Source organism: Elephas maximus, chromosome 12 (genome assembly GCF_024166365.1).
Source record: "Elephas maximus indicus isolate mEleMax1 chromosome 12, mEleMax1 primary haplotype, whole genome shotgun sequence".
Lineage (NCBI taxonomy): Eukaryota > Metazoa > Chordata > Mammalia > Proboscidea > Elephantidae > Elephas > Elephas maximus.
In genome coordinates, this window is record NC_064830.1 from 81,485,745 (window position 1) to 81,504,282 (window position 18,538).

Sequence of the window (18,538 nt, forward strand, 5' to 3'; positions counted from 1 at the left end):
CTCATAGCAACGGCATGTGTCAGAGTAGAACTGCCCCACAGGGTTTTCTTGGGTGTAGTCTTTATAGAAGCAGATCACCAGTTCTTTCTCCCATGGAGCTGCTGGGTGGGTTCGAACCACCAACTTTTTGGTTAGTAGCTAAGTGTTTAACTGTTGAACCACGAGGACTCTTTTAATAGATAGGATAGGGAGGAGAAGCATTTTAGGTAGATTATCCAAGGAAAGCCTCTCTGAAAATGTGGCCTTTGTGGATACTGGTCACCCTCTCTGATAATACTGCAGGTCAACAGAGCCACTGCACCCAGAATCAGGCCCCTTTGCCTGGGACAGCTTGGATCCAGTGACTGGTCTAGGTGGAAATATTAAGGTCCAGCCCTTTCCCCCAGTTCAGTTCAACTATAAATAGTCATTCTAGCTTCACAACTCCCTGTGGGGTTGACTTTGTTGTTATCCCATTGTAGCCTAAACTATTTTCTCTCCGAAGTCTGCATCCTTCACTTTCTCCCACAGTGTTGATCCCAAAAGTACTACTGCATAATTGCCATCTTATGTAAACTTTCTGAATGCTAATTTCTATCTTAGAGTCCACTTCCCAGGGAACCTAATTAGTGAATGTTCGTATCAGCAGTGGACCGAGAAAGCAGATGATAAGATGTGAGGTAGGCTCTGGTACAAGTTAGCAGTGCGGTATTCATATGAAGTTCATAGGTGGTGAATTGAGATGGCATACCAGGGGAAAGAAATGCACTAGTTGGTGCCATGTATCAAGCTGTTGAAAAATATGGGGGAAGTAGAAATAATAAGGACCGTGGAATTGGATGTTTGTTATTGGGGGAAATTGATACACTGGAGACAGACAAAAAAGACTATGTATGATTAACCAACAGAAGCTAAGTAATGAAATTCAGAGGACTTCCTAGGAAGCATACAAAGAAATTTTCATCTCCAGCAGTCAAAGAGCAGAAAAAGCTAAAAATTGATCCCCAGACTTAATCATAAAAGTAGGAGAGCTTCAGAGAAGGTTAAATTCCCAGTGTAGGCAGGTTTGATTGAAACCCTGAGACAATGGCTGGAAAATCTAATCAAAATCTTCAGTCCCATCTTTCCTTGAATCCTCAGCCTGTAGCAATGACCCACTCCTCTCTATTAAGGACTAGCATTTCTTTATACCTTCCTTGAAGATTGTGCAGTGGCCTTTGCCCTTTCTCTCACAAAAACTAACCCATAACTCCCTCTCAGGATTTGTCCCCATCTCCCCTTCTGGAGACTAGGAAATATCTTGGGTTATGCCACAGACTATAGTAGTCAGCCTTCAAGATATCCTCCAATGATCTATACCTCCTGATTTTCATGCCTTTGAATAGGGCTGACGTGTTTGACCAACTGAAAACTGCACAAGTGGCATGAGTCCTTTTTGAGGTCGTCACGAAAGGCATTGTGGCTTCCTCTTTGGTCTTTTGAATTACTTACTGTGGGGGAAGTCAACTGCTTGGGGACACTCAAGAAGCTACCTGAATGACTGCAGAGAGGCCCACATGGTATGAATCCTCCCTGTAGCAGCGAGCATCAACTTTACAGCCATATGTGTGAATCACTTTGGAAGCAGATCCTCCAATTCCAACCAAGCTTTCAGATGACTGTAGCCCCAGCCAACATTTTGAGTGGAAACCTATGACAAACCCGAATCATAGCTGCCTAATTGACCATTCCTGAGGCCAGCTAGAAACTATGAAAAAAAGAAATGTTTATAGTTGCTTTAAGCCACTAAGTTTTGGTAATCTATTACTCAGAAATACTTAACTAAAATAGATGTTAGTACCTGGAAGTGGGATGCTGCCTCAAGAAAAACCTAAAAGTGTGGGAGTAGCCTCGGTACTGGGCAGTGGGTAGAAGTAGGGTAGAAGTAACATTCCCTGAGGAGAATGTTAGTAAAAGCCTAAGGGGCCTGTAATAGATTGTTAGCAGAAGGCTGATGTCTTGGAGGTGGCTGCCATTGAGAGGAGAAAGGAAAGTGAGCAAATTGTTATTGAAAACTGCAGGAAAGAAGATCCTTGATATGTAATGGCAGGAAGTTTATCACACTGTCACTTGCGGTAATGTGGAAAATAGAAAAACTACCTAAGTGACCTAAATGATTGTACTAAGGAGATTCCCAGGCAGATTGTTGAAGGAACTTCCTGGCTTGTGCTTGTTGCCTTGTAGTAAACTCTAATATAGGTGAGAGAAGAAAGATAAGCTAAAGAAAGAACTATGAAATATGAAGAATCCAGATATTGGTTTTGAGAATTCCCATCCTCTTCAGATGGCAGATGCTGTTAAAATTAAGAAATGTCTTCCAAACAAAGATCAATCTAGGACACTGTCAGAAAAACATGCTCTAAAATTGAAGCTAAGCTGGTGACTGTAAAACCTTTTGTTTAAAGACCTCATAAAGATCTATGTTGGTGTATCAGAGAACTATTCAGTAGCACAATAGAGATTATAACAAGCTAAAGGCATTATTCCTCAGAAGCCTGAACAGAAACCCAAGATAGAGAAGGGATTATCTCAGATATACTGGTGGGTATGGCTTTTGTGGCTAGAGTGAACTAAATGTTTTAAAAAGAATTTACTAGAAGAAATGCCACCAGCAAGTACCTAAAAGACAGAGACAGTACAAAATGAAAAGAGGCCTTTGACTCACGAAACTTAGGCAGAAATAGGTTGAAAACCTGAGCTGCAAACATGGGCTGCTTTTCATGGCAAAGGAAGGAATGACTCAGACGCCAGAACCAAAAGCCCAGACGATAGAACCAAGAACAATGGAGAATTATTCTCTGGTCTTGTGTCCTAATCAAAGAATTGTCAACACATGCCCTGCTGGATTTCAGAAATTCTGTGGACCAGTGACTCTTGTGTGCTTCATGTTTTTCCCTTTTTTGAATGGGAATGTGTGTATTGGTTAACCTGTATTTATCCCACCATTTTATGTTAGTTTGTGTGTACGAAGGGGGATGGAGGAGAGCAGACTTCTTGTCCCTTTAGTTCACAGTTATTCTGATCAAGAGGAATTGTACTTGAGGGAGTGTATTAAGAAACTATACCAAAGGAGCCTCATCCACACCTGGACTTTGAGCTGATGCTGTAAATGGTTGAGGCTTTTATGGCACTTGGGAGCAGGTGAAAACATTTTGCAAGTGGCAGAAATAAGCATCACTGGAGTCAGAGAGGTCCATAGTAGCCTGTCTTCATGATGGCCACCATGGACTCTCCTTTCTTGTGACATCCATATGTAGTCCCTTCCAACATTCAATACAGCTGACCTCTGTGGCCCATGGAAACTGTAGAAGTGAGGGTACTTTCAAGACTAGGTAACAAAAGGCAATGTGGCTTTTGCCATGGTCTCTTGAATTGCTTGTGATGGGGGAAACCAGCAACCATATCACTCAAGTTTCCCTGTAGAGGTGCTCATGTGGGCAACAACTGAGGCTTCAAAAAAAAAAAAAAAAAAAAAACCAGTACCAACTCGCCAGCCATGTGAGTGAACCTCCTTGGAAGAAGTTGCCCTAGTCTCAGTCAAGCCTTCAGATGATTGTGGTCAAGGTCAACATCTTGAATGCAGCCTCATGAAAGACCCTGAACTACTTCCACCTAACTAAATTACTGTTATACAGGTAGGTCTAGAGGACATTTGCCAAAGCAATAAGAAATATGCTAGTGAGAGGAAACCCAGCATCACTGAGAACTGCTGACGGTAAGAGATACCATTACAAAACCAGACTCGTTGATAACAACAGAGATGGTAGAATTCCAAAATAATAGAGGCAAGATGGCGACAAGGGCAGGAAAAATTATTCTAATAAATGGCAAGTTTGGAATGGCAGTCAGGGAGTTCCCAATCTACAAACGATGGTTAATGAAACACAGTTCCCTTGAGGCAAGATAGATGACCAGCCAACGAGGGTATTGTTCAAACCATACAACCAGAAGAAAGGAAGGATGGACTGTCAGGAGGCTGAGGACAGGTGCCCACTACAAATTCATGGTCTCTTCCATAGTTTGCAATTCTCAGAGCCTACATGCATTGTGTGAAGGAGAGGCTGGGTTCCCAGAAGCAAGCACCCTGCGAAATCACAGCAAATGTACACAATAATTACCTTAGTCTTTCTGCAAATGGGCAGATAGCCATTTACTTGGGTAACCATACCCAGAGACCCAAAGCATCACCGTTGGTTCTCTTGTTAGAGTGGAGGTATATGCAGACAAAGTAATAAATGGAGTCATGGTCCTCTTCTGGCTTAGAGTGGGCACACTGGGTCCATGGACTCAACTGGTAAACATTTCTACAATTGCCAAATACATAATTGAAACAGACATAGTTGGTAGTTGGTATAACCCCATATTAGCAACTTCGTCTCTGGAGCAAGAACTGTTGTGTTAGGAAAAACCAAGTAGAATTCTATGAAGCTAAGATGATAAACCAAAAAAAAACACATTCTGGAGGAAGTGGTAAAGATTAAGGCCACCTTTAAAGACTTCAAGAATGTAGGGAAAGAGGCCCCAGATAAGTAAAGGATTACCAAAAAAAAGAACAAGGTGGGAGCTCACACTACCTGATTTTGGAACATATTATACCGCCTCAGTAGTCAAAACAACCTAGTACTGGTACAACAACAGACACATAGACCAATGGAACAGAATTGAGAATCCAGACATGAATCCATCCACATACGAGCAGCTTATATTTGACAAAGGCCCAAAGTCAGTTAAATGGGGAAAAGACAGTCTCTTTAACAAATGGTGCTGGCATAGCTGGATATCCGTCTGCAAAAAAATGAAACAAGACCCATACCTCACACCATGCACAAAAACGAACTCAAAATGGATCAAAGACCTAAATATAAAATCTAAAAGGATAAAGATCATGGAAGATAAAATAGGGACAACACTGGGAGCCCTAATGCATGGCATAGGCAGTATACAAAACATTGCCAAGAATGCACAAACACCAGAAGAGAAGCCTGATAACTAGGAGCTCCTTGAAATCAAACACCTATGCTCATTCAAAGACTTCACCAAAAGAGTAAAAAGATTACCTACAGACTGGGAAAAAGTTTTTATGACATTTCCGATTAGCATCTGATCTCTAAAATCTACATGATACTTCAAAAACTCAACAACAAAAAGACAAATAACCCAATTAAAAAACGGGCAAAGGATATGAACAGGCACTTCACCAAAGAAGACATCCAGGCAGCTAACAGATACATGAGGAAATGCTCTTGATCATCAGCCATTAGAGAAATGGAAATCAAAACTATAATAAGATACCATCTCATTCCCACAAGTCTGGCATTAATCCAAAAAATACAAAATTAAATGTTGGAGAGGTTGCGGAGAGACAGGAACACTTATACACTGCTGGTGGGAATGTAAAATGGTACAACCACTTTAGAAATCAATTTGGCACTTCCTTAAAAAAGTATAAATAGAACTACCATATGATCCAGCAACCCCACTCCTTGGAATATATCCTAGAGAAATAAGAGCCTTCACAAGAACAGATATATGCCCACCCATGTTCATTGTAGCACTGTTTACAATAGCAAAAAGATGGGAGCAACCAAGGTGCCCATCAGCAGATGAATGGATAAATAAATTATGGTGTATTCACACAATAGAATACTATGAATTGACAGAGAACAAGGATGAATCCATGAAACATTTCATAACATGGAGGAATCTGGAAGGCAATATGCTGAGTGAAATTAGTCAGTTGCAAAAGGACAAATATTGTGTGAGACCTCTATTATAAGAACTCAAGAAAATAGTTTAAACAGAGAAGAAAATACTCTTTGGTGGTTAGGAGAGTAGGGAAGGAGGGAGGGAAGGAGTATTCACTAATTAGGTAGTAGACAAAAACTCTTTTAGGTGAAGGGAAAGACAACACACAATACAGGAGAGGTCAGCAAAACTGGACTAAACCAAAAGCAAAGAATTTTCCTGAATACAACTGAACTCTTCGAAGTCCAGAGTAGCAGGGACCATGGTTTCAGGGGATATCTCAGTCAACTGGCATAATAAAAATCTTTTAAGAAAACATTCTGCATCCCATTTTGGTGACTGGCATCTGGGGTCTTAAATGCTAGCAAGCGGCCATCTAAGATGCTTTAATTGGTCTCAAAACACCTGGAGCAAAGGAGAATGAAGAACACCAAAGACACAAGGTAATTATGAACCCAAGAGACAGAAAGGGCCACATAAATCAGAGACTCCATCAGCCTGAGACCAAAAGAATTAGATGGTTCCTGGCTACAACTGATGACTACTCTGACAGGGAACACAATAGAGAATCCCTGATGGAGCAGGAGAGCAGTGAGATGCAGACCTCAAATTCTCGTAAAAAGACCAGACTTAATGGTCTAACTGAAACTGGAGGGACCCCAGAGGTCATGGTCCTCAGACTTTCTGTTGGCCGAAGACTGGGACCATTCCCAAAGCAAACTCTTCAAACAGGGATTGGACTGGACTATGGGGATAGAAAATGATACTGGTGAGGAGTGAGTTTCTTGGCTCAAGTGGACACATGAGACTATGTTGGCATCTCCTGTCTGGAGGGGAGATGAGAAGGCAGAGGGGGAGAGAAGCTGGCTGAATGGACACGGGGAATCCAGGGTGGAGAGAAGGAGTATGCTGTCTCATTATGGGGAGAGCAACTAGGAGTACACAGCAAAGTGTATAGAAATTTTTATATGACAGGCTGACTTGATTTGTAAACTTTCATTTAAAGCACGGTAAAAAAAAAATGGAAGAAATAAAGACTTCAAGAATGTATGAGCAGTGGTCCTCCTCATATCCCCATTTAACTCATTATTCTGGTTTTGCAAAAATCCATCCGGATGTCTTCTGGGTGATGACAGTGGTTCTACAACAAACTGAAGGAAATAATAGCTCCAATTGTAGCTGTTGTTTCAGATGTGGTATCTTTTCCTAGAGGAGATTAACATAGCCCAAGGACATGATATAGAATCACTGACTTAGCAAATTAATTTTTTCCATTCCTATCAGAAATGGACAACAGTATACATTTATTTATTTGCCCAGGGCTGTAAAAAACTCCCTGGATTTCTATCCTAATATAATCTGAAGGTACCTGGACTGACCATCCTGCAGAACATTACTCTGGCCCAGTATATTGATGATATCATGTGAATTGGATCAGATAAACAAGAAAATGGCAAGTGTGTTGAACGTTTTTGTAAGACATATGCTTTCCAAGGAGGGGGTAGATAAAGTCTATAAAGATTTAGTGGCTCACTACATCAGAAAATTTTTTAGAGATTCAGTGGTCTAGGACATGCCAGTATATCCTTTCCAAAGTAAAGGACAAATTATTGTATTTTTTACCTTCCAGCATGAGAAAGGAAGAATAATGCCTGATAGACTTCTTTGGGTTTTGAAGGCAGCATATTCTACAACCAGGGGTATTGCCTTGGCCCCTATACTAAGTGACACAAAATGCCGCAACTCTGAGTGGAGTCTGGAGCCAGAAAGGGTTTTGCAACAAGTCTTGGCTGCAATACAAACAGTTCTGCTAACAGGACATTACAACCCAGCCAACTCTATGATATTAAATGTGTCATGCTGGGACAGTTAATTTTATGGCAAGCTTTAATGGGAAAATCACCATGCAGACCTCTAGGGTTCTAGATTAAGGCCGTGCCATCTGCAACTGCAGCAAGGAATTATATCTTTAGAAAGCAGTCCTGGAATTCTGCTGGACTCTGGTAGAAATGAAGCAACTGACCATGAGACACTAAGTGACCATGTGTCCAGAACTTTCCATCATGAGCTGAGTTCCATCAAATCCTACAAATCAATAAAGACACGCAAGGCCAGCAGCAATCCATCATAAGATGAAAGTGAGGCAGCAGAGGTTGAACATGATCAGAATCAAAGGATATAAACAAGCTGCAAGAGCAGGGACTCCACATCCCCGTGTCATCCACCACTACTGCATCAGTGATTCTCCCTCAGCTCACATTTATGGCCATATTGGAGCGTTCATTTGACCAACTCACAGAGGAGAAACATGCCTCAGTTTGGTTCACAGATTGTGCAGCTTGTACATGATGAAAGCCAAAAACTGATCAACAACTGCCCCATAGCCCCATAGCTGCCTTGAAGACAGCTCCGAGGGGAAGTGCTCCCAAAGGCATTAATTACTTCAGACCATGCATCTGGTCATCCACTTTGTGCAGGAGAAGTGGCCCCATACCACTGAACGTATCAGCAATAGCGAATACTCTTCTGGTCAATTAGTAAGGGGCCTAGAAAGAGAAAGATTGGAAGATTGGGGATAAGGAGTTACAGGGTACAGGCATGTGGAGGGACCTATAGGAATAAGAATAAAATGTGAAGATCTTTGTAAAGCACGTTAATTATCCATCAGAGACTGTACACCACAGAAAAAGAGGTAAATAATTAACTAGACAGAATGACTCAGCCTGTAATCCATGATCATGGTAGTGGCACAGGAATGGATAACTATGGTGGCAGAGATGCAGGATAGACTTAACAGCACAGTCAAGGCTGATGCAGCTACCGCTACTGCTGAATGTCCAGCATGTCAGCAACAGAAGATAATGCTGAACACCATTCCTCAAGGAGACCAGGCAGCCACTTGGTGTCTAGCTGAGTTCATTGGACCTCTTCAGTTCATCTTGATAGGGCTTCAATTCATTTAGATAGCAATCAAAACTTATTCCAGGTGGTCTTTGCCTTTCCTGCCTGCAGGGCCTCAGTCAACACCTTATATGTATATTTGATCCATCAGTATAGGATCCCACACAGTGTTGCATCAGAGAAGGGAACGCACTTTGCAAAAAAAGCGTTACAGCAGTGAGCTCACAACCATGGGATGCACTGGTCTATCACATATATCCAGAAGCTGTAAACCCAAAGGAGTGATGAATTGGCCTGCTGAAGACATGTCTTGTTATTGTTATTGTTAGGTGCCGTCGAATCGGTTCTAACTCATAGCAACCCTATGCACAACAGAACGAAACACTGCCCGGTCCTGTGCCATCCTTACAATCATTGTTATGCTTGAGCTCATTGTTGCAGCCACTGTATCAATCCACCTTGTTGAGGGTCTTCCTCTTTTCCGCTGACCCTGTACTCTGCCAAGCATGATGTCCTTCTCCTGGGACTCATCCCTCCTGACAACATGTCCAAAGTATGTAAGACGCAGTCTTGCCATCTTTGCCTCTAAGGAGCATTCTGGCCGCACTTCCTCCAAGACAGATTTGTTCGTTCTTTTGGTAGTCCGTGGTATATTTAATATTCTTCCCCAACACCACAATTGAAAGGCATCAACTCTTCTTCGGTCTTCCTTGTTCATTGTCCAGCTTTCACATGCATATGATGTGATTGGAAATACCATGGCTTGGGTCAGGCGCACCTTAGTCTTCAGGGTGACATCTTTGCTCTTCAACACTTTGAAGAGGTCCTTTGCAGCAGATTTGCCCAATGCAGTGCGTCTTTTGATTTCTTGACTGCTGCTTCCATGGGTGTTGACTATGGATCCAAGTAAAATGAAATCCTTGACAACTTCGGTCTTTTCTCTGTTTATCATGATGTTGTTCATTGGTCCAGTTGTGAGGATTTCTGTTTTCTTTATGTTGAGGTGTAATCCATACTGAAGGCTGTGGTCTTTGATCTTCATTAGTAAGTGCTTCAAGTCCTCTTCACTTTCAGCAAGCAAGGTTGTGTCATCTGCATAACGCAGGTTGTTAATGAGTCTTCCTCCAATTCTGATGCCCCATTCTTCTTCATATAGTCCAGCTTCTAGTATTATTTGTTCAACATACAGATTAAATAGGTATGGTGAAAGAATACAACCCTGAAGCACACCCTTCCTGACTTTAAACCAATCAGTATCCCCTTGTTCTGTCCGAACAACTGCCTCTTGATCTATGTAAAGGTTCCTCATGAGCACAGTTAAGTGTTCTGGAATTCCCATTTTTCACAGTGTTATCCATAGTTTGTTATGATCCACACAGTTGAATGCCTTTGCATAGTCAATAAAACACAGGTAAACATCCTTCTGGTATTCTTTGCTTTCAGCCAGGATCCATCTGACATCAGCAATGATATCCCTGGTTCCACGTCCTCTTCTGAAACCAGCCTGAATTTCTGGCAGTTCCCTGTGGATATACTAAGACATGTCTTAGGCACTGTCTTTAAGATGATAACTTGTGAGGATGAGGTACCATCCTCCACAATGCAAGACTGTAAATACTAAATCAATGGCTATTATATGGTGCTGTGTGGGGTAAAATTTCAAAACCAAGTGGTGGTCCTATTTACCAGTACTTCCGTAGAGGTTTACAGCCGTGGAAACCCCATGGGGTTGCTATGAATCGGAATCGACTCAATAGCAGTGGGTTTGTTTGTGATTAGAGTCCTGGAGGAGCTACTTCCAGAAGTTACATGGGGCATTTATGCTTCCCGTCATTAAGACTTTGGGCTTTAAGAGATTGTGATACCCAAAGGGAGAATGCTTCACTGGTGGACAAACCAAAATTCCCTTTGAACTGTGAACTAGTTGCTGCCCAAAAACCTTGTACCTCTCATGACCAGCAGGCAAGAAGAGGAATCACCATTCTGGCAACGGTGAATTTACCCTGATCATCAGGAAGTAGATAGGATGACTGTTATATAGTGGGGACAGGAAGGAATATGTTTGGCATCCACATGATTCACTTGGATGTCTCTTGGTACTCCCTTGTCCAATTTGACAGTAAATAGACAAATACAGAAGTCATGGCCTGAGAAATGCTCAGTATCCTCAGTATGAGGGTCTGGGTCTACCCCCAGATAAGCCATCTAAACCAACAGAGGTGCTAGCTAAGGATGAGAGGACTCTAATATGGATAGTAAGGGAGGAAGATGGTAGATAACCTTTGCAATGTTGGGATTAGCAGTAGGATGCAATTCATTCTATCTCCAATTTTCCCACTAGAGTCCTGGAGGAGCCCTGGTGGTGCACGGGTTAAGAGCTTGTCTACTAACCAAAAGGTCAGCAGTTCAAACCCACCAGCAGCTTCTTGGAAATCCTATGGGGCAGTTCTACCATGCCCAATAAGTTGCTGTAAGTCAGAATCAACTTGATGGCAATGGGTATAGTTAGTTGGGTTTTTTTTTTTTTTAGAGTCCTGGAAGGTGCCGTGGTGGCACAGTGGTTGAAACAATTGACTGCTAACTGAAAGGTTGGTGGTTCAAAACCACTAGTCTGCTTCCATAGAGGTTTACAGCCTTGGAAACCCCATGGGGTTGCTATGAATCGGAATCGACTCAATAGCAGTGGGTTTGTTTGTGATTAGAGTCCTGGAGGAGCTACTTCCAGAACTTACATGAAGGAAGAGTATCCAAGCAATGCAAGGGGTGGATTGGATATTATACTACACTGCCCATATAACACCGTCTGGGCTGGAAAACTTACACCCTCAACTACAGAGAAGGGTGTCACTAACACTTCAATTGACAGCTCTCAGCTATCACTTTGTCAATTGCTTTAACTGAAGAAAGCCACCTCACCCAAGCTCATGCTGCTTCTGGGAACAACCTAAATCCAGTGACTGGACAATGTGGTGGTATAAAGGCCCTGTCTCCTCAACTCGGGATAACTCTAAAGGGCCATCTTAGTCTGAGACCTCGTTATTGGGCCATCTGAGGCCTTGGAGTAGCTTCACTACAGCTGATCTTCACCCTCTGCTCAGTGGTCCTTCCATTCCTTCCCTCCACAGGTGCTGATCTTGAGAGCACTCCTAAATAAACTTCCTACATATTAATCTTCTAATGGAGTCTGCTTCCTGGGATCCCCAGTCTGCAGTAGGGACCTCAGAGCTGAGACCAGAATGATGAAAATGAGCCAAACATTTGAAAAGCTAGAGACAGAACACTCAGTCAGAAAACAAATTCAAAGCTCTGAGGTGGGAAGGAGTTTTATATGCTGAGGAACAGAAAGGATACAAAAAATGGAGTGAAGGAGGCCAAAAAGAAAAAGTGATATGAAATAAGTTTGGAGATGTAAGCAAATCCAAATCATGCAAGGCATTGTAGGCAATGGTAAAGTCTGGAATTCAGTTTTTAAATATTGGGTACTTGTTATAGACCTTTAAGGAAAAGAGGAACAGGATCTATTTTTTGAAAAGACCACTCTGGCTTCTGTAAGGAGAATGAGTGGAAAAAAGGAAGGCAAGTTAGAGGCTTTTATAGTAGTCTAGGTAAGAAATGATGTCAGTGTGGACTAAGCTGGCAACAGGACAGAAGTATAGAGATTCAAAATATATTTTGGTGTAAGAACTGAAAAGACTTGCTGATAAGTTGGATGTGTGACTGGGGGAAAAGGAGGAAACTAATGTTGCTGTTGGTTTTAAGACTTGAATAACCAGGTAGTGAATGGCAGCATTTATGGATATTGGGAATACTGTGGGAGGATTCTGATTTCTTGAATTTTTTTGTAGTATTCCTTAGAGTTTCAAACTCTGCTTAGATTTTTCATCATTCTTACATGCTGTTCAATTTTCCCAATAACTCTCTTAGCATGTTAATCGTAGCTATTTTAAATTTACAGTCTTACAATTCTGACATTTCTCCCATATCTGAATCTGATTCTGATATTTGCCCTGTCTCTTCAGACTGTGATTTTTGCTTTTTTTTTTTTTTCTCTTCAGACTGTGATTTTTGCTTTTAGCCTGCCTTGTAATTTTTTGTTGAAGTCCAGATATAATGCATTAGGTTAAAGGAATGGAATTTTTTTCAGTTGTAAAGCTTTGTTGATGTTAATGTGGTGATAAGGTGTGGAAAGAGGGGAAGCATTCTGTAGTCCAATGATTAGGTCTCAGTCTTTTAGTGAGCCTGTACCCCTAAGTTAGGACTTTCACAGGTGCCTTTCAGCTTTTTCTTTTTTTTCACCCATAGGTGAAACAGGAGGGATAGACGGGCCTGGAGTTGGGTATTTCCTTTTCCCCATGTCCAATTTTAAAGGTGGCTATTATTGGGTATTTCCTTCCCATACTTTGAAGACTGAAAGGGTACTGATGTTGGGCTGTTCTCCTCCCACATGAGGAAAGCTAGATGGGTATGAAGCTTGGTGATTCCCCTCCTCTAAGTAAGTTAGGTAACAAAACCCACATTGGCCAGGCTCTGGTAAAGATGTTTCCTTTCAGGGCAGGCTGTTGCCAAAGAGAACAGAGCACTATTTCAAAATAGTTTATTTTCCTCTTCTTCTGCTAGAAGGAATTTTCTCTGAGATTCTAAGTGAAAATTTTGGGCTCCTGGAAGTGAAACTAATAAAAGTGTGGGGCCCCCCAAAGCTGGTCTCTAGGCATTTTTATCTCTCAAGCTAGTTCACACCCAGTCTCCAATAATTAGTCAACTGCCTTTAAGTATTCTTGCCTGACACTGTGCAATCTTTGCTCCCATTAAACAGTGATGACAGCAGCAATCTCAGTATTTGTCTCTCTCTTCTGCTTTCAGGACAGTGATTTCCTCTGTGACCTCAATTCTCTGATGAATCTAAGAATAGTTGTTGATTTTCAAATATTGAGCTTTTTTCTTGTTGTGAGAACAGGAGGGATGACTTCCAAGGTCCTTACATGCTGGAAATTCCAATTGGTTGGTTTTTAATAGAAGTTTTGAAAAATTAAGAGCTCTATTTTGGACATAGGAAGTTTAGACATTCATGCAAGTAGAGATTTCATATGAGCTGTTAACGTGAGTCTGGTGGCTAGGTTTAGGGAAGACATAGGATGAGGACCCTTAGGGATAAAATATATATATAAACCATTTGGTGTAAAAAAAAAAAAAAAGGATTTTATCTACCATTACACAGGATGTCTGCCTTTTATTCACCACCAGTGGGTTGTGCTGGAAGTAATATATGCTTTAAGTATGAATGACATGGGTTTGAATCCTAACTCTTCCATATAAGTATTGTGTTTCTTAAACTGTTTTAACCTCATTTTTTAATTTAAAACTCAGTTAAAATCATCTTACCAATTTGTACAGTATCCAGTTTCTGCTCCAGGTATGCAAATGTTTATGTACAATCTCTCCTTTAGGCATTTATTTTTCCTTAAAGTTCAGGATACTCGATTGCCTTGAAATCTCACCTCTGTGATGAGTTTGAGGAAAGTTAAAATTGTACTGGTAATTCAGTTACTTCTTGTTGTTGCAGTGGGAGTGATGTTCTTTCCAATTTTTTATATCTTAACCAGAAGCACTGCTAGTCTAGACATAAGGAATTTGAGATGCCTATAAAACGTGTTTGTGTAGGTTTTCAGTTGACAGTTCTCTAAATTAGAGGAAAGACATTGAAGAGTTTGTGGCAGTATCACCTTCAAGATAATAATTGAAACAAAGCAGGAGTAGATAAGATTGCTCAGATGTTTATATACCTATGTTGAAATCCAAAAACTCGTATTATGCCTTCAAATATTATTTACTTTTCACAGTTTCATCCCCCTTACACTTTGATTTTTTTCTCATGAGATGATAATGGTGCTGTTTCTTCTACAGATAATTGATATGTGTGCTTGTTCTTTACAATGGAGAGCGATAGATATAAAGTTAGTATTTGTGGGTTTTTTCCCCCACAGACATTCCGAGTGCAGAAGACTACCAAAATAGCTGTAAAAGACTTGTCTCTGAATTTATATGAGGGACAGATAACTGTTCTTCTAGGACAGAATGGAGCAGGAAAGTCCACCACTCTATCCATTCTCTCAGGTATGTGTTCAGCTCTGTTCAGAGGGTGAACTGTGGGGATCCTTATATAGAAACTGTGAACAAATCTATGAGACTTTTTTCTACCCCTTGATTTCAGTAATACACAAAGTTGTTTACTCATCCACTTTCTTTATAACTTTCAGACAATTTTTATAATGTAAAATTTTTAAAAGAGCATTTATTTTGGAATTAAAAAAAGAGGATATTACATAATGACAAAAAAGGTCAGTCCACCAAGCAGACATAGCAATTCTAAGTGTATATGCACTAAACAACAGAGTATCAAAATACCTAAAGCAAAAGCTGATAGATTTGAAAAAAGGAAATATACAAATCCACAATTATAGTTGTAGAATTCAGCACCATTCTTGCAGCAACTGATAGAACTACTAGACAGAAAATCAGTAAGCATATAGAATTTAAAACAATCAGCCAGAAATTAAATTACAGCAGAAATATACTTCACTAAAATAGTCTTGCCAAGTAACAAATAAACAAGCAAATGATAATGAAAGGAACAGCTGGAGAGGAGGAAGAGCAATCAGTATTCAGAGTTGCTATAAAGAATTGCTAACATACATCCTAAAATAACTAGTTTGTAACAAAAATTATGAAAAATGAAAAGAAACAGGAAAATGTGGCCCATACACGGGGACAAAAGCAGGCAACAGAAACTTCCTGTGAGAGGGACCAGATAAAGAGACTTAAGGACATTTAAAGTAGTCATTATTAATATGTCCAATGACCTAATTAAAGAAGTAAAGAAAGGTATGAAGACAATGTCACATCACATTTAAAAGATCAATAAAGAGATAGAAATTACAAAAAGAACCATCTGGGAATGTTAGAGTTGAAAAGGACAATAACCAATATGAAAAGTTTATTAAAAAGTATTAACAATAGATGTGAACTTAAAGAAGAAAAAATTACTAAATTTGAAGATAGATTGAGATTATTCAATCCAAACAACAGAGAGAAAAGAGAGTGAAGAAAAATGAACAGCGCCCCAGAGAAATGTGGGATATCTTCAAGTGCATCAGTATATGTACAACATTAGTTCTAGAAAGAGAGGACAAAGAGAAAGGAGCAAAAAGAACATTCTAACAAAAAATGGTTGGAAACTTCCCAAATTTGCTGCATTAACAGACTCGAAATAGAATACTTGTATAGAGATCTACCCCCAGACACCAAATCAAAAACCAAACCCACTGCCGTCGAGTCAATTCCGACTCATAGTGACCTTATAGGACAGAGCAGAACTGTCCCGTAGAGTTTCCAAGGAGCGCCTGGCAGATTTGAACTGCTGACCTTTTGCTTAGCAGCTGTAGCACTTAACCACTATGCCACCAGGGTTTCCACCCCCAGACACATCATAGTAAAAATTCTGAAAGACAAATACAAAGAAAAAATCTTGAAAGCATCAAGAGAAAAGTGACTTATCACATAAAAGGGAATCCCAGTAGTATCAACAGCTGACTTCTCATCAGAAACAATGGAGGCCAGAGGCAATGGAATGACATGTTCAAAGTACTGAAAGAAAAATAACTGTCAACCAAGAAACTTATATCCAGTAAAACTTTAAAAAATGAAATTGAAATAAGGGTGTTTCCACATAAATAATAACTGATAGAATTTGTTGATAGCAGACCTGCCTTACAAGAAATACTAAAGGAAGTTCTTCGTGCTCAAAGCAAGTAAACCCAGATAAGAATTTGAATCCACATTAAAAAAAACAGCACTAGTAAAGGTAATTATAAAAGGCAATATAAACGCATACCTCTTTTTTCTTCTCTTAGATGATTTAAAAGCAATTATGTAAAATGTATGTACATGTATTTTTGGGCCTACAGTATATAGAAAACTGATATATTTGACAATAACAACATAAAGATGAGTAGGAGCAAAATTGTATTGGAGTAAGCAACTGACACTAGATGGTAACATGAACAAGTGAAGAGAATCAGAAGTGTAAATATAAAAACTCTGTAAATATGTACCTGCCCTACTTTCTTTCTCAGCTTCTTTAATAGACAAAAATTATACAGTAATAATTATAACTATGTATTGTTGGATCGGTGATATATGTGTAATATGTATAACAATAATAGCAGGAAAAGTAGGAAGAAGAGTGGGGCTGTATGCGAGTAATGATTCTATAGCTCTCTGGAATTAAATTATTATAAATCTGAAGTATACTCTCCTAAGTTGTATATAGTATGCCCTAGGACAACCGCTAAGAAAATAACTCAAAAATATATAGTGAAAAAATAATTAAATAAAATGAAAATATAAGTTAGAAAATATAACTTAAAATGAGAGAAAGCAATAAAGGGGCAAGTGGGAAATAACAAAGACATGAAACATAGAATACAAAAATAAATGGCAGACATAAATCCAACCATAATAATAGTAATACTAAATGTGAATGGATTAAACATTCCAATCAAAAGTCAGAAATTTTCAGATTAGGTAAAAATAATAAGATCTAACTCTGTCTGTCTACTGGAGACACACTTTAGATTCAAAGATATACATACGGTGAAAATAAAAGAATGGGAAAAGATACATCATGCAAACAGCAACTATAAGAAATGCTATACTAACACCAGACAAAATATACTTTGAAAAAAAAAAGTTACTAGAGCTAAAGAGGGATATTTTATCATGATAAAATGGCGAATCCATCAAGAAGTTTTAACAGTTATTAACATATATGTATCTATCAACAAAGCCCCAAAATACATGAAGCAAACACTGAGAGAAAGGAAGGGAGAAACATTCAACTTAGCAATAATAATTGGAAACTTAAATACACCACTTTCATTAGTAGATAAAACAACTAGGCAGAAGATCAACAAGTAAACAGACTTTAACAACACTACCCACAAACTAGACTTAACAGACATCTGTAGAACACTTCATGAAACAACAACAGACTGCATATTCCTGTCAACTTCACATGGAGCATTCTTGATTATCAACCATATGGTAAGCCATAAAACAAGCCTTAATAAATTTAGATGGATTGAAATAGCAAAAAGTATAGTTAATAATGGGGTGAGAAACTAGTTTCTCATTAAACAGTACACATACTGTTTTATGACTTTGGTTAACAACCCCATGACGTGTCAACACTCTCCCTTCTCAACCTTGGGTTCCCTATTACCAGCTTTCCTGTTCTCTCGTGCCTTCCAATCCCTGCCCCTGGGCTGATATGCCCATTTAGTCTCGTTCTGTTTTATGGGTCTGTCTAATCTTTTGCTGAAGGGTGAACTTTGGGAGCTGAAAGGGTGTCTGGGGGCCATAGTCTCAGGGTTTCTCCAGTCTCTGTCAGGCCAGCAAGTCTGGTCTCTCTTTTTGAGTTAGAATATTTTCTACATTTTCCTCCAGCTCTGTCTGGGACCCTCTATTGTGATCCTGCAAAAGACCTCCTTAAAATGTTAAAAAGCAAAGATGTCACTTTGATGACTTAGGTGCATCTGACCCAAGCCATGCTATTTTTAATCAACTCATATGCACGCAAAAGCTGGACAATGAAAAAGGAATACTGAAGAATTGACACATTTGAATTGTGCTGCTGACAAAGAATGTTGAATGTACCATGGACTGCCAGAAAAAAACAAGCAAAGCAGTCTTAGATAAATCAGTCAGGATGCTCCTCAGAAGTGAGAATGGTGAGACTTCATCTCACTTACTTTGGACATGTCATCAGGAAGGACCAATCACTCTAGAACGACATCATGCTTGGTAAAGTAGAGGGTCA

General features: G+C 39.8%; 1 protein-coding gene across 1 annotated transcript in view; it reads left to right on the forward strand.

Annotated features, from left to right (window-relative positions):
- The window catches only part of LOC126087505 (phospholipid-transporting ATPase ABCA3-like), a 239,836-nt gene that overhangs the window by 112,437 nt on the left and 108,861 nt on the right, over nt 1-18,538 (forward strand). Inside the window, exon 12 of the mRNA XM_049905036.1 lies at nt 14,646-14,775. Within this exon, the coding sequence (XP_049760993.1) occupies nt 14,646-14,775 (130 nt within the window). The remainder of the gene's footprint in view (nt 1-14,645; nt 14,776-18,538) is intronic.